At 42.6% G+C, this 22,894-nt stretch overlaps 1 protein-coding gene across 3 annotated transcripts; it reads right to left on the bottom strand.

The window, feature by feature from the left end:
• Positions 1 to 196: 196 nt before the first annotated feature.
• On the bottom strand, positions 197 to 22,635 carry SLC35F2 (solute carrier family 35 member F2). 3 transcript variants are annotated; one of them, XM_074570196.1, is made up of 8 exons: positions 22,361 to 22,635; positions 15,409 to 15,584; positions 14,715 to 14,842; positions 9,416 to 9,575; positions 7,592 to 7,748; positions 6,733 to 6,785; positions 5,907 to 6,061; positions 197 to 1,521 (listed from the first exon to the last, which is right to left on the bottom strand). In XM_074570196.1, the coding sequence occupies exons 1-8, from the start codon at positions 22,504 to 22,506 to the stop codon at positions 1,303 to 1,305; spliced, it is 1,194 nt and encodes a 397-aa protein (XP_074426297.1). In that variant the 5' UTR covers positions 22,507 to 22,635; the 3' UTR covers positions 197 to 1,302. The 3 variants fall into 3 exon arrangements, with proteins under 3 accessions (XP_074426297.1, XP_074426317.1, XP_074426307.1); XM_074570216.1 differs by having other exon boundaries at positions 15,491 to 15,584; positions 22,361 to 22,500; XM_074570206.1 differs by lacking the exons at positions 6,733 to 6,785; positions 7,592 to 7,748.
• Positions 22,636 to 22,894: the final 259 nt, after the last annotated feature.

Below are 22,894 nucleotides of genomic sequence, written 5' to 3'. Positions count from 1 at the left end.
CAATGAGAAAAAGACACGCAAGTTGGGTTGAAAAACATCCCAAATGGGCAAATGTGGTTTCTACTTCTCACATGCTCTTGTACTTCTTACAGCAAAGCTCAGTCATGAAGAGAATCATTTGGTCAGTAAAATCAATTAATACAATTTTGAGCAATAAAGAAATTCTAGCTTAAAAAAATAAACCAAGAGCCAACTCTTCAGCTGCTGAAAACTTTATTCTTTTGTTACTTTATACACCTGAGCTATGAAGGCTTGTACAAAAAAATAAAAAAAAAAATTAAAATCCCCGTATGGTTTTACCGATGTTAAAACTGCAGACTCATACTTTTTAATCATTTCCTGTAAATATGAAGAGGGGGAGAAAAACTGCCAATGAATCTACTGCAAGCACTTAACCTTTCGGAGATTATGGACGTTATTGTTGCAATGAGGATTGGCTAAGACACTTCAATTTTTTTAAGAAATGACAATTTTGTTGAAATCTTTCTGCAGAAATGTGTCCCATTTCAGGGAGAAATTCACAGAGAAGTGAACTTCAGTTTAAGCCCTTTTGCTGTCTCATCCAGAAAAAAAAACAACCTCCACCTAGTGGGAATGCACCAAACAACAAGCCACGGAGAGAGAAAAAGGAAGGTATTAAGAAAACACAGATTCAGACTTCCCTTACTAGCAAAATTCAAAATAACATATTTGTAGCAGCCCCAGCTGTGACAGGGAGCGCAGCAATATGAAGAGACAAACATTTGGGTGGAATGTAAGAAGCAACTCCTCCAGCAGAGGAGTGAAGTCCATCAGCATGTGGAAGGTGTATGTATGCAATAAGGTTTGCAGAACTAGATCCTGTGAGAAGCCAAGTGGCTTTTGCAAGATTTGAGGGTACCTGGCACTGAGGCGTGGGAACCATGAAGCCCTCAGATAGCATCTTGCAGATTTGGGTCCCTAATGCCACATAAAACATATTTGCCCCAGTTAGCGACCTGAGAACATGCTTTGGCTTAGTTTTTCCCCCAAGCATTTGCTGTTAAATTAATTAAGCATTTAAAAGTAACAGTCTCTCACTTCCCAGAGACTCCACATAAATTCTACTCTCTCTTCTTACAAGGGCCAGATTTTCTGCAAGGGTAAATCAATACAGTTTCACTGATTGAGGATCTGGCCTTAAAAGTCTATCCAGTGCATTAAAACCAGCGCAGCATGACATAGGCCTTGGCAGTAGAGCAATTCTCCAGATTAAGATTTGAGGGAAATTTATCAGTTTAAAAAAAAAAAAAAAAAGCTCTGTTTTGAAATGCTGTCATTTCTTTAATCAGTGCTGACCACCACAGTTTCTCCTCTTGTGAACTGCACAGTTATGGCCGGAGTTTCGCTGTCATTCTCCTCAAGCTTTAGTGCAGCATTGTCCAAGCCGGTGCTGCTGGGCTGTGGCAAGGCGGTGGGTTCTGCTGTCCGAGTCGGAGTGGAGCAATACAAGATGAAGCCCACCATGATGATAACGAAGGACACGATATAAAGACCTGAAAACTGTCAGAGGAAAGAAAGAAACGCGTAAGTATTGTCTGATGTAAAAACATGTCAATACTACCTTGTTTTAAGAAAGTTATCCTTCCTTTTAAAAATTATTTTAATGAGGATTATCACCACAATCTGTATTCAGGTCTGAAAATCAAAATTCAACAGCTCCAATACCTGAAGGGGGCCTATAAGAAAGCTGGGGAGGGGCTGGTTTTGGCGCGAGGGGGCGCCCGCCGCCGCGGTGAGGGGCGCCTGCCACAGCCACTGAGAGCCGGGGGGCCACGTGTGGGATTTCAGCTATGAAAACCCGCAATAAACTTCAAGTACAACTTTTTAAAAACCGAAACATTTTAACGCAGAATTATAGAGAAAATTTGGGGTTTTTTTAACTGCCAAAGTATGTATCTATATCTATATATATCTATAGCAGCCTTCCAGTACCTGAAGGGGCCTACAAGAAAGCTGGGGAGGGGCTGTTTGCAAGGGCATGGAGCAATAGGTCGAGGGGCAATGGTTTTAAACTCCAGCAGGGTAGGTTTAGATTAGACATTAGGAAGAAGTTCTTTACAATGAGGTAGTGAGACACTGGCCCAGGTTGCCCAGAGAGGTGGTGGAGGCCCCATCCCTGGAGACATTCAAGGCCAGGCTTGATGAGGCTCTGAGCAATCTAATCTAGTTAAAGATGTCCCTGCTTACTGCAGGGGGGTTGGACTAGATGACCTTTAAAGGTCCCTTCCAACCCAACACATTCTATGATTCTATGATGATTCACAGATAGACTCAAGGTGCTGGCTGGTTTTCTCTGCATCTCATCCTCAACACTGTTGGACAGGGAGTTTCCTTAGGTCTACATACAAGAACCTTAACAGAGAGAACAAATGGCTGTAAATATAGTGACACTGAAGGATAGCTGTTTACCCCTAAGAGAATTTTGTTTCAGCACAGCCAAATATTTCTGGTCCTGGCAAGAGATGAATCTCTCCATCCTACTGCAAGTCACCAGAGCAGCTGGTCCTCTGCTCGGCTCTTAACCACCATCTGCAGGGCTCAATAAATGTTACTACTGGACCAAAACTGGTTTGCTCTCTACACCCAGCAAGTCCTTGAAGAGAGGGAGACTGGGGCTCCTTTTACAAGATTGGCATTTGTGCTCTGGTAAGAGTGGCGTGAGGCAAGAGTATGAACTGCCGAGGTACATCAGCCATTTCATTCACTATCCTTCACTTGCCTATTAAAAGTCCAACAATTGCCAAGATTCATCCACCCTGACAGAAAAATAAATGCTTACTTCATAATACCAGATTAAATAATACGAAGTGTTCACGTTAGCCACAGCCAGGAACACTTTTTCAGATTTGCTGAAGTTCTCCATATTGCCTTTGCCAAACCACAGTGAATAACAGTAGGATGAAGGACGCAACACATCCTGCATCCCACTGCCAATATTCCCTAACCTCCTCAGCTTCCTTAGACATGCTTGAAAAATGCGTTCTATTTTATGAAGCAGCAGAGCTGGATGAAATGAATGGTAGGACCTGCACAGTGGACTCTGATCCAAAAAAGATTGAGGCATCTACAATCAAGGCATTGAAATTCCTAGCTGGTAGTCGCTTGGCTCAGAAACCCTTAGACAGCACCATGCAAAAGGAAAAGCAGACAGAAACACAGTGGCCTTGTGATACGTGCCCTCTCCTCACCTTTTTGGACTCAAGCATTCATGCTGCACAGGAGGAAGCACCAAGCTCTGAAGATGTCCTGATGGAGGCAGCAGCCGCATCCATGGCCCTACCATGACAGGCCCATTCCTGTCAAACGAGCAGAGCTTGGGTCTGTATCAAGGCACCTGCACAACTTCTCCAGAGTGCAACCTATGGCCATGAATGAGCACGTGCCTGCATGCAAGGACACCTGGCTGGCAGGCAAGACTGGGTGGCCACCATAACTTTCAGACCCGCTCTCAAAGTGTGTACAAGGCAGTAAGTGGCTCTGATCCTGCTCAGGACTAATTCCTCCTCGAATGGACACACACTCACCAAGCCAGGGTGCCAGAGCTGTTGCAGTGCAGCTGTGATTCAAGGCCTGACTATGTGTGTGCAGCTATCGACACTGGTGAACCTCAACCATGCTGTTCCAACAGGCCTACGTGCCTTTTTTATTTCCTTCTTTCCTTCATTTTTGGGGAGGGCTCAGTGGTCTTTTTCCTGGGTTTTTTTCTTTTTCTTTTTTTTTTTTGTTTCAAATATTGCAGCAACTTCATTGTTTCAGACACTGAGTTCAGTCATACCTGTGCAGCTTGTATTCCCATACTCACTATCAGGCCTAAAGACTACTTGAAATGTTACTGGAGGACTGTAACTCCATCTAGTGTCTGTATTTGCAGTCTACTCCCTTCCATAGGAGTTTATACAACAGAAGCATTTGGAGACCTTCTTTAATATCTCTTGAGGGATTACAGGTATCTCTGTAATGAGCTCATTAGGAGGAAGCACAGCAAAGATTCACTACAGAGTAAAAAGAAAAAAAAAAAACAAGTACGTAAAAGTCACATTTCACCTTAAACAGACTTGGTTGAGGCTGAACAGTTGAGTGCATTAGCAAAACGCTGTGCTCAAGTCAAAAACCTCATAAATTCCTGGGCCCGGTCTCCACTGTAGCCACTGGATGTTTGTGCGGCTTCTGCTTCAGAGCAGGCTCAGACCACAGCAATTCAGAGCTCTGCAGCACGGCCCAGCCTTCAGGGGCTTGCTGTGAAATATCAGCTGCTAATGGGGAACACAGAGCGGATCCTCGCATTTTCGTTTGTAGATTCCTGTGTCCAGGATGCTTTTTAATCCAGGAAATGTCCTGCCTGGTTTCTTTGTGGTAAAGAAACTATACGGTTAACTTAGCAATAAGATTTCCTACTGCTAAGTGTTATGTTAAAAGCCATGTCAAAAACAGGCTCCCTCAGCTCTTGGTTCCTAAGCTATCTCAGATCCTCTGATTACTAAAGATGCGGCATTATTATTGCTCCCCTTTTTGCTACTTCACCATTTCTAACCACAGATCCAAGTTCCTACTTTAATAAATATCTGAAATTCTCTCATAATACAACCCCAAAGTCTTCTCTAATTCATTTTTCCTTTTTCCTACCAGAATACCCCACAGTTAGTAATTATGGAATGATCTGCTCCCAGAAAAACTTCTCCCCAAAATAAGCTAAAAATCCTGAAGAGTGAAAGTAAAAGCTCTTGCATACTTCTTCCTCTTTACTATTATGAATATAAATTTACAATCACTTCTTCAGTTAAGCTATCTGGGTGTCAAAATACATATTTGAAAGTGACTCAGAAAGGATTTTTTTTTAATTGTTAGAATGTAAGTATGGTTCGCTTCCTACATTCATTTTTAATGGATGCTTTGTCACTTAGAGCAAATTTTGGAATCCAAAACAGGGTGGAAAGCGGAGCTAAAAGACTCTTGAAAAGGCAAATCTAGCTGTAGTCAGACCCTACCGTTACCAGAACTCCACGCTGTAAAATAAATTAGCCGTCATTTTCAGAAACGAATCTGACCTAAAAGCTTCTGGCTCTCCGTAACGCTGAAGAGAAGGCAACCACATGGAATAATACAAATTAAGTTCTTAAGCAAAGTTCACAAGCTTCTCACTAAGCCCTTCCAGTCACCGAGTGACTGACTCAATTACTCCAATTGCTGTAACGAGCTAGGTTCCCACAAATGATTCTGGATGAAAAGTGTAGGGTGGAATGAAATCTTTTTAGCACTGCCATTTAGGTGGAACAGACACTACCAAAACTATTTCAGACAGCAATAAAAGTAACTGCCTTTTGGAGGCCGTATAGAATAATGTAATTATCTGCATTTTTTTTCCGTTCCTTCAGTCTCTCCTCAGCAGTAGTACTGAGAGAGCTTGATTCGTCTCCCAAGATGTTTGTAACGAACAGATTAAATTTCTAAAAGAAAATGTTAATTTATGGAAATCAAGCCAAACTGCTCCTCTCAGACATCCAAAGTCTCTGGAGGACAGGGAGATTCAAACCTTCTCTTTGGACACTTGGAGAGATGAACAAAACCTAACATGCCGTTCCCACACAGGGATTATGGCAAGGACTCTAAGATTTGAACACCTTGGGAAATTATTTACTGTCCCTTAAGGTATTCCATCAAGCGTGAAACTGTTTGAAAATCACTATCCACCTAATGGTGCGATGCTATGTAATTAACTGAGTATGAGTCCTACTGATTGACATCTACCAACCATGAACGACACAAGATGCGGAAATGTACACGTGCAAATGATTGTTCAGGGGCTTTTAAGAACATTATGCTTTATTTACAATTTTGGAATAAAAAGTTAACAGAAACTATAGTAAAAGAATGAAGGTACTACTTACCTTATAGAAAAAAAGGAAAAGCCCAAAGAACAGGCTGTAGAGATCCGCAGTCAGAATACCCAGGTTGACCGAGGTTGCGCTGGTAACTTTAATCACTACCGGCATGAAGCTATACAGCCCAAACATACACAGGGCAAAGACTGTGAACAGCAATGCTGTAAAACAAGATGACAATTTACTCCTAAGGCACGGAATATTGATTTTGAAGAACACTGATATTCTTCAGATGCTTTAAAACTATGCATTTTTACCTTTTAGGATAAGGTCTCCTAAACGATATGGGAATGTCTATTTAAGAAAAACATGGCAAAAATACTTCTTTTTCAAGACTACCCTGTATTGCAAAAATTACTGTATCTATACAAGAAAGTTTGCATTCTTTCCTAGTTAACATAAGAGCTGAGTTACGAAATTTAGAGACACGTTTGTTAATAACACACAGTTCTGCTGAGACCAAAATGTGTCACAAAATCAATTTTCCCAGTATTTCATTTAGGAAGGACAACAGAAAAATGTTCTTGTAATGTTCCAACATCAAAAGTGTCTCTGATTAAACTGGTTTAATTTTCACTTTTTGCAATTTATTTTGAAACACTGTTTCATGCTGTATGAAAAATGCAAAACCTGAGCTGAAAGGTTTTAATGTTCAATCCTGCAAACCTTATCTCTTTGCTGAGCTGCAAAGTTTGCAGAAAGTAAATCTGTGACAACATGAATGCTGCTTAATATCCAGAGAAAGAATATTAAATTCCCAGAATTTGAAGTCTAAGTGATTATCATTTCCCAGTGTTCTGTAAAAAGGCACATCATTTTGTCATACACATACCAATTTTCCAGTTCCATTGAATTCTCATTATCTCCCTAAGTTCCACAATGGCTCTAGAGTTAGAGAAAAGATATAATATAGTAAAAAGAAAAAAAAAGAAAAAAAAAGCATAGCGTATTCAACTAGAGAATTTAATTACAGAATATAAGAAACATTTTGATTTATAATCCCTTAATTTTTTGTTTGAAATTTTATTGAATGACACTAACTCCAACATCTAACAAGCATGAAAAAAGACTTAAAGTGCCTGAAAGTCAAGAGCACTTTTATTTAATCCTTATGCCTTCTTCCCAGGCTTTTTCACCCTTCAGAGATTCAGCTTTATTTGACAGACCATTTGAAGAAATTATTAACTATAATGATGAGAAATGAGGAACATAAAATTCATTAGATAGATTTAAGTGCATGTGGTCTGTTACTCTAACGTGGTTATTCATAAGAATATATATGGCTTCATTTTAAACTGATGTTTAATATGGAAGACTTCCTGCTAACAATTATCTCCTAAACTTTTCCACAGAGAAAATCCATTAAGAAATACATTCCTGTGAACAGTCCTCAGCACACTGACTGTCCTCATGAAGATCTACAAAATCAAAACTACAGCCAAGTATCGTATGAGTTCAATGGCAGGATTTCAGCTTTAGAATTCCGGTAGTAAGAATAGTGCAAATAAAAAGGATATAGAATGAATGCTAATCAGCAATAAAAATAAAATTCAAGTGGAAGGACTCCCATGTAAGCCAAATGCAGACATAACAAAGAATTAATTTAATAACAACAACATCATTTCATGGTAGACAAGCAATCATCTGTAGAATATTCTTAATTAGTTTTAAAATAAATATTAGATCCTTACAGCTGTAGACCGCTGATAATAGTCCCAAACAAGCCCACCATTCCTAGAAACTCCACTCTGCTCAGATTTTTCACAATGTATTCCTCACTCACATTAGAAATGGCATACAAAGAAGCACCAAGAAGCACTAAGACATCTCCAATCACCACGTCACTACCTGTACAGAAATATTAATCCACAATAAGGGTAATGCTACAAACACTTTTTAACTTTCCTTAAAAAGACAAGCAAATTTCTCTCTAACATCTCTAGTTTCTTAGTGCCTTCCAGGGTAAGGGGAAAGGAAACATCTCTTGTGTGTGCAGATGAGTGGCGGAGCACGGACTCTGCTACCGGCTCACCTCACCCGGCATCGTCTGGAATGAGCTAAACCCAGCATTGAAATCTCGACCTGACCAAGCCACTGCTGTACAGCCTGGTCCAATTCTACTTCTGCTGACCTTAGGCACTGTAGGGACGTAAGAAAATTCCCAGTTAGAGATGCTCTCCGCCTTTCTGAATATCGCCCCTGCTTTTGCCATAAGGCCTGATTCAAATCTTGATAAAATCAGCCTATTGGTTTCAGCGGGACCTGGGACTCAGCTTCAAGTTTACGACAGGTCTGAAGTGGGCACTGCAGATGGGTGGTATCGCGTGTCCTGCTGCCATTTATTTATACTGTGCAAATGGGACTCCCCGTGATACAGTCACTCATCACGTAAATGCCATTATGCATCAGCTAAATAGCAAGAGGATCACTGTTGTTTAAACCCTTGAATTGATTTAAAATTGCCTTCCCTGAGCCAGCTGGCAATCACTAAGAAAATCTGTCTGAAATATGCGGGTAAGCAGTAGTAAGGATACACAGGTCAGCAAACAAAGCACAACTGTCATAAAGTCTCAGGGAAAGAAGATTTTTCTCCCTTAGGGCTGAAGATCCTTGTACCATATAGCATTAAAAAACGCTAAACCTCAGTTTGCCTTGGTGTCTTACCAGTAAGGCCCCAAAATAACGCCAAACAGGCTTATCTCTATGCTGCCTGATGAAGGCAATGCCCTGAAATTTACCTTGCCTCACACACACTGGCTCTGAAAATTCAAAATTCTTATTCAAAATAAGATTGCTACAGTATGGGTTGATTTAAGCATCTGTCATCAAGAAGACGGGACCCGCCCTCATCTGCACCCAGCTGGATCCTGGTCCACAGAGCCCAGGCTCCCTCCCGGAGGTCCCAGGAAACCCAACATCCTGGCCCACGTCTCCTCTTGCTCTCCCATCATAAGCCCCTTTCCAGGCTGTGGCCTATGGGCCTCAGGGATATGTGGACCATTTCTGTTGGGTCTGCCATAGATAAGTCAGAGAAGTCAGCCTGCTCTTAAGTAACTTGTGATTTGCTTTTCATGCTCATAGAAAAATGCAAATCAGAGAAGTCTGGCTGCCAGCGGGCTGACACCGTGTAGGAGAGACAAGGTTTGCAGGGAGAGGCAGCATCTGTTATTAGACAAAAGTGAACAAGTTTTCACCAATGAGGCCTTTGATGAGGTCTGATGAACAGCAGCCAAATTTAAGCTTAATACAAGTGTTTCTCTTTTAAAATGGAAGAAATAATACAAATCTACAAGCAAAAAAATTTCTCGGCTCCCTATAAAATCAGTATCTCCTCAGTCACTCTCTTCTTGGACAAGAAATACAAACAGCAGCATGTCTTCTTCTGTTTTCTCTTAAAATAAAACTATATCCGCTCCCCCTGCATTTGCTCCTCTTTCTCCTTTGCAAGTTAGCCCCACCACTGGAACCATCTCTCTGCTCCCCACCCCCCCACCCCGCGATAGAGGAATCCTTACCTTCGCTGTCCTGTCTCCCTGCCAAAATGTCTGCACCCACCATTGTTCCTACACCCAGCAAACAGACGGCAACGGCAAGAAAATGGATCAGCCTGTATCTTGCACGGAGAATGAACCACGACAAAGCCATCAGCACAGGAATCCCGAAACAATCCAGCAGCTGTGTGTGCAGAAAAATGGTTTGAATTAGAAACCCAGCCCAAATCTGAATTGCACTATCCTGAAAGCAAATAATTATACTTTCCGTTGCTACCAGATGTTAATGAAAGCCACAAAACAACCCCAGTGGATTTGTTTAAAAGAGGGGTGAGACCCACATTTTCCCATGAAAAGCATCTTGCAAGTGAAGGAGGAGCTGAGGTGAGGGGTCCACTGTCTCCTGGGAGGGAGGAAGGCACCTATATAGAAACTCTTCTAATGATGGATCTAATCAATCTTTGCAGCTTCACAAACAAATCCTAGGATGTTCCTCTGAAACCATGATGCTCCCCATGGCACCAACACAAGGAGGGGGTTCACTGACATTTCCTTTGCTCCCCAGGAGTTTTGTCTAGCTCGCCTTTTCACTCCTCAAATCTGTAATTAGAATTTACGGCTTCATGTACACAAAGCAAAAATCTGGAACTATTGAAGGATACAAGTGATCTGATTTTACATTGAAGCGACTACGACAAGAATCTCACCCGGCAGTTCTGGGTTTGAATTTTTTTTCCCCCAACTGGATCCTACAGAAAAAAAAAAAAAATGATACGTGTGCTGGGAGCCATGTGCAAAATTGGTAGAAGGAATATAGAAAGGGAAGAACAGCTTTCCTAAAGTCACCTTCCCAATCTTTCAGCTTCCCACAAAAGCATATACAAGCCACCAATGCGCTTCATTACTCTGTTAGAGCTGACTCTCAATTAGCCAGAAGCAGGTAACCCGCTCTAATTCACCCATGCCCCACAGGAGACACACATGGCAGCTGGAGTTTCAAAGCACTTCAGGTGTGTTTGCAGGTACAGCCCTTAAATTTGCAGACTTAATAGCTAAGTTTCAAGGATGTCTGCACTCCATGACAAGCAGTGACACTGACTTCTCTTTCCTTTCTCCATTATCCCCTCTCTCTGTGTTCCTAAAATCCCACGCATCTTTGTCTTGCTGTTAGACCCACCCAGTTTCTACCCATTCTCCATTATTACAGAAAATATCAAGAGTTAGCTGTGTACTTAATACAGAAAAATACACTGCGGCATAAGATGGGCATAATGTTCTAGAATAACCAAATAATACCAAGAACATTGAGCTAATCATAATTGGTTTCATATTTAATTTGACTAAATAGACTCTGTTTCTGAATTTGTCTGGAGGAAAAAAAAGGCATATTTTCTGACCTGCCTCAGTAGAGTGCCATGAGGGAACATATAAGGGAACAGTCTACAGCAGAACATATAGTCAGCCTACCAAAGACTGCTCACAAATTACTTTCAAATGTCAGCCCTTAAAACTTGGCCTCTTGAAGTCACTATGAAGTATTAAGTCCAGGTCAATAGGACTGGGGCATAATCATTACAATCAAGACAAGAGCCCTTAGTCCTTAATGTTCATTACCAACCTCTGCCTGCCTAAGTGCACCACCGCAGTTATCTTCTGTGCTGGCGTGTTAAGTTCAGCCATTGTCCCCAAGGGTTTTTATCAAACTTGCAAGACTTTCATGATATGTCTGATTTTACTTGTTCATAACTACACATATTAAAGTCTTACAAGCATATAGCATTAAGGGGAGTTGTTACAGGTTAAATCCTAACAGTGCCTCTAACCCTTGCATCCTATTTCTCTTCGCTCCTTGGACTGCCTCCAGCTCACCCAGTTTGAAAAGTCTGTTTGTAAAGTGTATTATGAGACACAACAACCACCAAAGTCCTAATATGTGATACCACATATTTCAATACAACTTTGCTCTACTGAAAAATATCATGCTGTTAGGTTTTATCTGGTCACAGGTCGTCTTCCTCTATCTTACCTTTAGCCTAGACTCAAGAAAAACCTTCTAACATTTCCTCCAAATTTGACTGTCTTGATAGTACCAAACAACAAGAAATATTACAAACGTTAGAAAGCACGTTTTTTACCCCGCTGGAAGTAGACATCTCTTACTAATAAGTAAGATTTCAGTTGCCCATTAATTGAGATGTTACAACGTAGCTTTCCAACCTCTAAGCAGTTTTTCAACCCAAACAGAAAGAAAAAAAAAAAGTTAAAAAAAAAAATCTCATTTAGGATGTAAGGTAGTAGTATATAATGAGCCAGAAGCTCTTTCAGTGACACCGGATGGGGAATTGCTGCATCCAGACCAGTTACATGCTGTAGAGCTACAGCATCCTGGTTAAAGGACTTGTAGCCAAGACATACAGGCACCAAATGATGAAGAACACGTCCTGGTAATCTATTCCAGGGGACAATTACCCTCAATTACAGACAGCAGAAATCTGATTTCCAACTACCGGATCTTGCCTTTCCTTCATCTACTAAGTTACAAAGCTCTTTGGTGGAAAATGCTCTCTTCTGTACAGGATGAAGATCAAAGAGGTGCAAAGCAGATGCAACATCACAATGAATTGTGTCAATGGAACCATTTAAAAGAATAGGGTTTTTATTCAGGTTTTATGACATTTACAGCAGTACTGCGGTACTGATTACTGCTGCCAGTAGAGTGTCAGCAAACTCCCATCTTATTCAATTCTAGCCTGCACTTTTACAAGGGATAAAACAGATAACCTGATGATTTGATTTACAAATGTTTTGACTCAAGCCTAGCTTTGGCCACACTGTTCATAGGAAGTTTTAAAGGTAGAGTGGGTAAATTATTAAAAGATATTTTAATACATGGTTAATAAATTATCATAGACTGTCAGAGGTCATTGGTTTGCTTATAATTGCCAGCTCCAGACAGCTTTGTGAGCTCCCTTCCGGCAGCCTCCAGCTGAGCCCCAGGGGCTCATCCTGCATTTTCTCCCATTGAGGTTAACACTTTTCCATCAGCTCATATTCTGTGAATAGCTGCACATAAAATGCTTCCACCTGAATTATCTACAGAGCAAATGCTAATTGAGCCCAATAATACGTTAACACCATGAAACCACAGCTACGCTGCTTGGTTTTTCACTATGAAATATGTGGTCAAACAACAGCACAGTTAAGTCCTGCCACAAGACAGAAGGACGCTGGCAGTGAGAAATCTCACTGGCACTGCTGAAGCCACAGCCGAACAGAAAGAATCACCGTTGTGGACCAATGTCTTTGTTTACAGAGAAATGAGAGCCGTTATCCCCATGTTATCTTAAAAATCTCCCAACCCCTTCCGTGCAATGCTAGGATTTGATAACTAAAGGAAAATCAGTTTTGCTTTTGTGTGCTTGTGTGAGAAAATACATGGAAGTTCCTTGCTGAGCTGAGAAAACTTGTCTTTGAAGATCAGTTTCATAGGGTTGAGCTGAAGCTCCAGCCAGACAGCATTTGAACAGCAATTGCCCTGTATTGGGGAAGGTGCCGTGTACTCCTGCATTGCTCCCTGGCCATCCACTCGCAGCCAGTACTGCAGACAGGCCACCATGCTGGGTCCTCTGAACCACAGGTTCTGATGTAGCTGCAGAACTGCTTGCTACTGACAGATTGCAAATGCCCAGAGCAAATCACAGGGGTTTTTTTGTCCTGTATCTCATTTCTGACAGTGGTGAGAAACTGGGGACTTCAGACAACATGCGAGAAACTGCAATAGGCAGTTTCAACAAATTCGTAATTACTGAACTGACACTTAAGCGCCAGTCTGAAGGTTACCACATGGGAAGAAGGTTCAGCAAATGCTTGAGTTTGGCAACTGGACAGGACAACTTTATCTATTATTTCTTCACTTCTATGAAAGAAATCATGGGAATAGTTTTACTGCTTCTGAGAACTTGGATCAAAGTCCTGGCCTTTTCAGCATATGATCAAACAGTGTCTCAATTATCAGCCTAACTTGATCTTGAGACTGAAATGTGTTATTCTTAAAGCTTTGATTTCTTAGGCATTATTTGTAAGGAAATTAAAGGCTTAGTGAGTCACAACATGTAAGTATGAAGTGGAAATGTGACAATAATAATCCATCAGGCACATGTCACTGGTCTTTGACTAGTGCAAGGAAGAGTTGCTGCAGTTCTCTAAAGACAGCCCAGACCATAGGATTTTATTGCTCTGCAGGTAATTCTTTTAAATATTAACCCTGGTTACTCTGACTTTGTAAAACACTGACACCTCAACACTCCTTTCCAACTAACAACCAATTCTGTATGGTACATTTTTATTTTTTTTTATTCAGATAAGTGGGACCATGACCCCAGCCACAGACCCACCATCGGTAAGAGCAGGCATAGGCTGGCACAGCCCTTGACACACTCCCTCCTTGCTTCTGCACTGTCCCTTCGCTTGTTCCAGCAGCAGCAGCTGTGGAGCCCCACAGGGAGCTAACGTGGGGGCCTGACACAGCTCACTAACAGTCCAGCAAAAGACAGGGTTTACTCTGACTTTGCTCAGTGCCCTGAGCCAGGCTGCTCAAGGGATTTGGCCGTGCAAGTTCAGGAGCGAGCAGTTGGAGGCAGGAGAAGGCACTAAATCTTCCAGCAGTTTATGTCCATGTAGGGTGACAAAGAAACCCCAGCCTTAGCCCTCCTGCTCAAAGAGCGATTTCAGAACACAAGATTTATCCCAGTGCAGCGACGAGCACCAAGCCCTGGCGATGCAGAGGACGTTTACTGTCACTTGAGGAGCCTGGCACACTGACCTCCCTTCCATCTCCTCCAGAGAGGGGCCCCAACTGAAGTGTCACATCGAAAAGCCACAGGCTTGACTCCTTGCTGCAATACCAGCCAACTATCAATACGTCCTCATGTTATGTCTCACAATGCCTCTCGCAGCTTCTAGGACTAGGCAAGAGATCTACAGGAACCTGCACTGAGTGACTGTTATCTGGTCCTAAATCTTAAATTTCTGTCAGGAGAAAAACCGGAGTGGCTGTCAGCAAACTCTCAGAAGTGCTTTCTATCAAAATAATTGGAGTTCAATTCAAGAGCTGGCACTGGGTAATACCAGCCAATTTTCTCTGCTTCCTGGAAACGTTATTCATGATGCAGGATACTCTTCTCTGTACTGCAGAGAGAAAATAGATATTGGAACGCTTTTTCAGGCTTAAATAGCTTCCATGTCTGTCCCATGAAGCTCATTTCAGAAACCAGTCCAAAACTGTAATAACAGCAACAGTTCAAAAAGAGAGATCGGTCCTTACCTGCACACTTGTGAGGGTGGTGTATTGGTAGGCTTTTACAATCATGTAATTGGCTTCAACATCAGCCAGTCCCAAAAAAATGTACTTCCACCACCGCTGCTTCAAAATTTGCCAAAGACTGTCACTGCCTGTTTAGAAGAAAGCAGCAATCAATATGTGTTTTTCTCCAACCAAATGTTGCACAGGAATCTTGCTTTTTAGAAGCATAAATAATACTGAGATGTTCGATTTTGGTTGGCCCTGCTTGAGAAAGATACAATAACAGCCATATGCAGCCTGGGAGGAGACAATGCAAACGGTGAAATGCACAGAAATTCTTCCACATGAGGTAAAAAAACCACAAGACTGGAGCTATTTAAAGGCTAATTTAATAAGAATAGGAGGAATATTAAATAGCCTCTGGTAAAGAAGCTTGTTATAACAAAGCCGATTTTCCCTAAAATAATATAGGACTTGAAAACAAAGAGCATATAATTTTAAACAGATATGAAATGAAATTAAATCAAACTAAATGCACATTTAATCTGTGAAATTCATTTCCATGTGTTATTACAAGGCAGGAATTTCAGCAGGAACTTTAAAAAAAATAGGACAAGTATTAAGTTCTTTAGTTTCAAAATCTGAAAGGAAAATGTAGAAGAGGAAAGAAAAATAAAGAGATGAACCAGAATCTCCCATCCCATATTTCACATACCAGTCCTAAATGCCAGCATTGTTGTATAAACTAGAAGCAGCAAAGAATAGTTGATAAAACTTTGAAACATGGGAGTATTCACTTGGTACTGTTCTGCTAGGTACTGGCTCGTAACAGCAGTCCCACAGATAAACAAGGAGAGCATCTGGCCCAGAATTATCGTTTTCAAAATATGCCTGTGAATATAAAAGACAACACGGTAATGCTTAGAATTAAACAGTCAAGTTTTTTTTTTTTTAAAGTATTTGTTAGTTGTACAGGGAAAAATTTTTAGATTGGTGTTTTATTCTTTTTCTACTCCCTATCTATGTTGTTCTGATTTACCAGTAAGCAGGGTTTTGTCTACACAGAAGATCTAGTCTAACCTCATGACAGCCACGTAAGAAGTGAGGCCAGTTCAAACCACCCATGATGAAGACTGCAATAATTGGCAAGGATCTTCAAGCAGCTCAAGAGAAGTTTTGATACACATGGCCTGAGTTAAATCCTTCATCCTCCACTGAATCCTGTTCTGACTTTGATCAATCTGCAACATGGAGATAAGGCACGACTGCCTTCAGGCTCTTCCAAGACCCGAGTCTTTGAAAGTGAACTGCGACCCTAAGCCAAGCAGTGCTAAGGAAATACAAAAGCATTAACCACAGCATCATAGAACAGCCCAGGTCAGAAGGACCTCGGAAGATCACCTGGTCCAATCTTTCACGGGAAAAGGAGCCTAGATGAGATTATCTGGCATCCTGTCCAGTCACATCTTGAAAACCTCTAGCGATGGGGACTCCACGACATCCCTGGGGATGTTGTTCTAGTGATTGTCCTCACTGTAAAAATAATCTTTCTTATATTAAGAATTGTTACAATTAATACTTACTGTGGACTTTTTCTGCTATATTCCACTGTATCCTGCTGTAATTGAGGATGGAATTAAGAGCACCCTTTGGACGAAGATCACGTTTGTGTTTACAACTCCTTTTAAGTCCAACCCACAGCTAAGGGAGGGAAAAAAAACCCTCATGCTCTTTTAGTGGCAATTCATCACCTAATATAAAGTGAACTATTCCAGATGTTCCTACACCAACAGGAGTACGCATAGATTGCTCTGTATCTTTTGGCTTGCTGTTTTTCCTGCCAGTGGAGCTACACAGATTCGTACCCCCCCCAGTCTCTGCCCACATACTCCATATACAGCAAGAGGGGCTCAGTGCTGTGCTGTCTGCACAGTGCTGCAAAGTTCACCTCCGAGTTGTTTACTCTGAAGACTACTGATGAGAATTTAACTGTCTGCACAACCGATTCATCCATTCCTACTCCAAGTAATCAATCAAGGGAGGAAAGCATCCCATTAGGATTCTGCACCTACCCTGTGCCCACATCTCTCCCGATGATTTCTGGCAGGGCACCCACGAACCAGGCACAACACCTGACAGCAACACTGCCTGTTTTCCCAAGGTGGGGTGACTTTAACATAGTAAATACCAGCTCACCCAGCTATGCTGTGCAATCCAGTTGTCAGGCAATGAGAAGCATGTGTTCGGGGGTGCTAAAGCCAACTACAAACATGCCATCAGTCCCTCCTTTTGGAAAGGAGACACCTTCTTTGCATGGATTCTAATCCAGCTGCATGAATCTTGTTTTCAATTCAGCCTGACACCAAGCTCTTCTGACTTTAAAAATCCTGCTAGGTGTATTTTCCTCTGCAAGTCCATTTTGATGAGACAGCAAATCTCTGCAAACTCCAGCCATGCGGCATTTCCAAGAGATTCAAGCCCCACATTTTGCTACGGCTTACCCCGCACATCCCAATAACTGTATATCCACAGTATAAGTATTCATATATCATGTGACAATCTTGTAAGGTCCTATCCAGCCTTATGTAAATAACCCTTTCTGGTGCCTGAAAGAATGGACACTCTCATTTCTAGCATTTTGAATGTTGAAGTAAGCAACAGAGACCACATTTCAGCTAGAAACTTGTCATGGCTACTTTGTAGCACAGTATTAACTATAAACAGTGCTATGAAATACCTATATGTATTTTATATATACATGTATTTTGATTTTTTTTAAAAAAAAAAGGGAAAAAAATCCTTTGAAGCTACCTCACTTCCGTTATATTGAATTTTTTTTATTCTGGTCAAAAATCCAATGGCACTATTTGTTGAACAAATCAGCAATGATTGTGACACATTCTGGCTAATCATTCTGACTGATGCAGAAATGTCATTTTAAGTCCATCTAAAGAATTAATTTAATCAGATGCCATTAAGAAGAATCTAACATATGTTAGCTAAAATTTCAGGAATGAGACTACCTCTTCTCTGTCTCCAGCAGGCAAGGACAATGGTTCCAGCTCATCCTTTGCCAGGCCTGCGAACTCTGACTCCTTTGCAGGAGGTAAGATGACAAAAGACCCCTTGAAATTTCAAGGAAGAAATAATGCAGTGAACGACACACAACAAATGTAGTTTCACATATTTAAAAAATACGGATATACTTCTTATTATTCAAATAAAGAGTTTCTTGCTCCAAACTAGCAGAAAATATTTCTTCTTTACCCTCAGTGCAGTAGGCATAGAGCAGCCTTCGGCAATTTTTTGGACTAAATTGACCCTGTGTTTGGACTAGCTGGGACGAGGGTGTAGAGGTGTGACTGGGCAAAACTGCTGCAATTTTCCTGGAGCAAAGCTGTGGAACCTGCATAGTCCACAAAATGGATCGCGCTTGTCAATACATTACCAGGAGAGGTTAAAGCTGCCTCAGCTGGCAGAAGTCCTTCTCTCCTGGATGCAAACTTCCCTCCACCCAGCTCCTAGGTGTTGCCACAGAGACAGGCAGAAGCACAGGCAATACTGCTTCACAAGCATCTGGCTGGTTCAACATGGACTTCTGCGGGGCAAGGTTTTACATATTTTCCCCCAGGATACAATGTGCAAGGGGTAGCTTTGCTTCTCCTCACCTGTGGCACCCTCTCTATAGCACAGGCCTGGACTCTATGTGCACCCGCAAACTGGACAGTGACCATCTTCCACCAAGAGGGTAAAAGGAGGAAAATCTGCTGACATTCAAATTTGCTAACAATTGATCAGCTTCAACCACCGCTTATTAAAAACAGGCAAGACCTGGCATACAAGTATCTAAAGGGTGGGTTGAAGGAGGATGGTGCCAGACTCTTTTCATTGGTTCCCAGTGACAGGACGAGGGGCAACGGGCACAAGTTAGAACATAGGAAGTTCCGTTCAAATACACGAAAAAGCGTCTTTACGGTGAGGGGGACAGAGCACTGGAACAGGCTGCCCAGGGAGGGTGTGGAGTCCCCTTCTCTGGAGATTTTCAAGACTCGCCTGGATGCAGCCCTGAGGGATGTGCTCTGGGCAATCCTGCTCTAGCAGGGGAGTTGGACTAGATGATCTCTAGAGGTCCCTTCCAACTCTGAAGTTTCTGTGATTCTGGTTGCCCTCTTGCAGGGGAATAACTCCACTAAGCTGATCCTCAGCTTTAATAACTAAGTTTCTCCAGTTTAAATTACCTAGGGAATTATTTCCTTGCTTTTTTGCGCATGGGAAGAGACGCAGGTCCAGAATCTACAGAATTGTTTGCTTAGCGGCTTCTGCACCAGCAATCATTGCTATGTAGTTAATGTATATCTCAGCAGTCCTACAGCATTTACTTCTACAGTACCAAAGGCATCTGACAAGGCAAGCAGGCTTCCTCCTGCCTCATTCCCTTCTTTATTTTCCTATATTTTAACTCAGGGGTTGTTTTTTTTCTTCTCTTTACTGAAGAGATTCAAAATGTTAAGATCAAAAGAGCCAAATAAAGACACTGTTCACCGACAGCAGAAGGCTGTGCTCAAAAATGTCCTCTGTGAATCCCAAAACACTACATTTCTGGCAACTTTCTTGGCTGCATGTAAAATAAGAGCCTCTTGCCGCAACACCACCCCAGGCCCAGGTGCAGCCTCAGCAGGACACACCAATGGTTTCCCCTCACACCATTTGCCAAGGTGTCAAAATTAATTTCTTCAATTGTGAAAGTGACACCATGTTCCCGGCACGATGCACTGGCCTCAAGGCAGCAAGACAGCGCTTTGAACAGGGTAAAATGACCCTCGTTAAATGTGGGCTTGAGACCCTTATTATTACAATCCCCACTAAATTACCATAGCAAATTAAAAAAAAAAAACAAAACAAAAAACAAAACCAAACTGCTTTACACTCTGTAAAACTTGAGAGTAAACTTTAAATCCTATCGGTTTCATTTTGCAAGACAATTTCTTATAAGAAAAATGCTTCGAAGACATAAGTTCCCATTCATTCCGGTATTGACATCTGTATCGATGACCATGATTTTCTTATTAATAATTTATCATAATTTTTTGAATTATATTAATTATTAACTTTTCTGTGCCAGAACTTGATACTCTCTGCTCTTTTTTTTTTTTTTAATGCATTGGTAAGGACTAAATTACTTCGGACTCTCAGGTGACGCAAGGTAAGTGGTCTGAAAGAGCCTTTTAGTTTTATAGTTTGAGGGTTTTTTTTGTTGGTGTTTCTACTGCTTGGTAGTTGGCTACTATGTAACTACTCCTCCTCTCCCTCCAACCACCATATCTTAGCTAGCTGTATTCATGGCTAAGAACAAAACTAGGAGTCATTTTTTTTAAAACATGAAAGTTTTCCACTAGTTGGTCTAAAGCTAATGTTGAACAATGTGCAGCTCTTGACAGAAATGTGGAAGAAAAATACCCTAAGATATTAAAATACAATCAGAGATTATATCTGAGGAAGTCAAAGAAAATCTAATAAGCCCACAGTTAACAATTTTATTGGCTATTATTTTAATAAATACCGTATTTTTAATGTGATTCTTTCATGAAAATAAATACAATTAAATTTATGCCACCAGTTAAACACCAACAGGCAAAGCCTGGCAACACTCTTCATACAGACAGTTTATTTGCACTTCAGCTTTACTGAGACCTTCCTGAACGGGGAAAAAGGGGCAGGAGACCATTTAATTTGAATAATCTTACATTTTCACACAACTAGTTAAAGGAAAATGCATGTTCAGATTGAGACGATATTCACGTGTGACTAGCAGGTAGCTCAGGATAGGAAAAAAATATTTTTAAGAACTAATACTTTTAGAAGTTATTGTTTCAGTTAGTGGCAGTGCTTTGAAACGAAGGTGAATTTAATTTGTAAAAGGTAAGAAACAGAAAAAAAACAAACTTGTTTTGTGTCAAGAACCAGAGAGAATACTTTCTACTCAAAAAACTCAAACCTAATTTTTACTCAAAAAAAAAAAATCTATTTTATTACATACTAGTATTAAACCTTCTTATGACTCAGAAGGGCCCCTAAGAAAGCTGAAGTGGCTGAGCCTCCAGCCTCTTGGAGAAAAAAAAGAAGGCAAAAAAAAAGTAATCAATTCAGTATCTCAGACAAGACTTTGCAAAAATCAGTGAGAGCTCTTCATTGTCTTTCAAGTTCCACCAATAAACTGACTTAGTATACCCCTCTGGCAACATTTTGGCAAAGCTACTAGCACAGGAGAGATTACTGAACAGTTCAGTGAGGTCCCGTCTTGTCTTTTGGGCATTCCTGACAGGCAGGAGGAATGAAAAGATAAAAACTTTGAACCAAAAGAGAAAGGAATGGAATAAGACTGGAATAAGACTCTGCTTGGCCAATGCACACCTCCACGCAGCCCAGTCAAGACTCCAGCTTCCGAACATCAAGGCTGGCAGGAGAGCCAGCACCTCCTGTTTGTCAGCCAAGCGTATCTGATGCAATAGTCATTCCAGACCAAATCTAGAGCCTCAAAACAGCCTTTAAAACAGGGATTTATTTTTTCCCCAGATGGAAACTGAAGCTGTTAAGTGAATGGTAGCTCTTGCAGGCTGGAAGTCAGAGGAGGTAGTTCTGTTCTCACTAAAGGCAGCTTTGGGATCCATGTGATGCCTGCACAACTTGGCAGGTTTTCCTCAAATTTTCCATGTTTAACCAGTGCTCACATTTTAAGTGATACACTTGAACAGGCCTCTGTCCTAAACTCATTCAATGAAGGAGGGAAAGGGAATATTGCTCTTTCTGGACTCCACACCTCAACTCAGCTATTTCCTTCTGTTATCTTTTTTGCCCCCCATGAGCTGTTCTTTGCAGCAATGTTGATAAAAGAGTACAGAACAGATAAAAGTACAGAAAATAGATAAAATACAGCAAATATATAAAATAGGAAAACAGAAAAATACTAAGCCAGAATTACTTAAAAAAAAAAGGAGTGCATGTGTGCATATCATAGAATGGTTTGGGTTGGAAGCGACCTTAAAGATCATCTAGTTCCAACCCCCTGCCCTGGGCAGGGACACCTCCCACTAGACCAGGCTGCTCAAAGCCCCATCCAGCCTGGCCTTGAACACTTCCAGGGATGGGGCATCCACAGCTTCTCTGGGCAACCTGTGCCAGTGTCTCACCACTCTCATCCTAAAGAGCCTCTTCCTAACACCTAATCTAAATCTCCCCTCTTTCAGTCCACTCCCTGATAAAGAGTTCCTCCCCACCTTTCCTGTAGGCCGCCTTTAGGCACTAGAAGGGGCTAGAAGGTCTCCCCGGAGCCTGCTCTTCTGCCGGCTAATTACACTCTCAGTTTAACAAAATCAAATACGTGTCTACATGGCTCTACACCGCTCTCAGCCGACGCGACTCTCCGCACGGCAGCAGCTGCCGCTCGACTGCGCTTCCACAGCGGCCCCGGTATCAGAAAATCCCTGTGCGCGCAGCCCTTCATCGGCAAAAGCCAAACCGCTCCCGGCTGCCGGTCTCACCTCCGCCCGGGCCCGGATGGTTTCCCCCTTCCCTCCCTCCCGGTGCCGGGTCCGGGCCCCGGCGTGCGGGGAGGCCGGCGCCGCCCGTCCCCACGTGGAGGCCGGGGGATGCCGCCGCCGGGGACTCACCATGTGCAGAGCTTGGCCCGGAGCAGCGCCAGCAGCCGGCGACTAGGGGCAGGGGCGGCAGGGGCAGGGGCGGCGGCGGCCCCGGGCGGCGCCTCGGCCTCGGCGGCAGTAGCAGGAGCAGGCGGCGGGTCCCCGGCCGCCTCCATGCTGCCGCCGCGCTGCCCCGGCCCTGCGCCCGCCGAGAAGAAGGGCGGGAGGAAGGGAGGAGCAGCGACGGCGGGACGGCAAACCAGAGCTCCACCGGTGACGGCCGAGCCCAGCTTTGTGCCCGCCGAGGGGCCGCCCCCGGGAGGGGCATGGCTCGTCCCGGGGCGGGGGGGGACGGAGCTCCGGTGCCCGCCCCGGGATGCTCCACGTGTTCCTTCCGCAGGTTTCCTTCCACCCCCGCGCAGCAGGTGCGAGCGGAGGAACAGCAGCAGCACCGAGGGGCGGCTCCAGAAGCCCCAGCGAGACGTTCACTTTCCTGCTCTCCAGCCCAGGCAACCTGCGGGGCTGCCCGGCAGCAGCCACAGCCTGCTGGCCCAGTGTGGGCCC

The sequence above is a fragment of the Larus michahellis genome, chromosome 1 (genome assembly GCF_964199755.1).
Source record: "Larus michahellis chromosome 1, bLarMic1.1, whole genome shotgun sequence".
NCBI classification, from domain to species: Eukaryota; Metazoa; Chordata; class Aves; order Charadriiformes; family Laridae; genus Larus; species Larus michahellis.
This window is presented reverse-complemented; position numbering and strand designations above follow the sequence as displayed.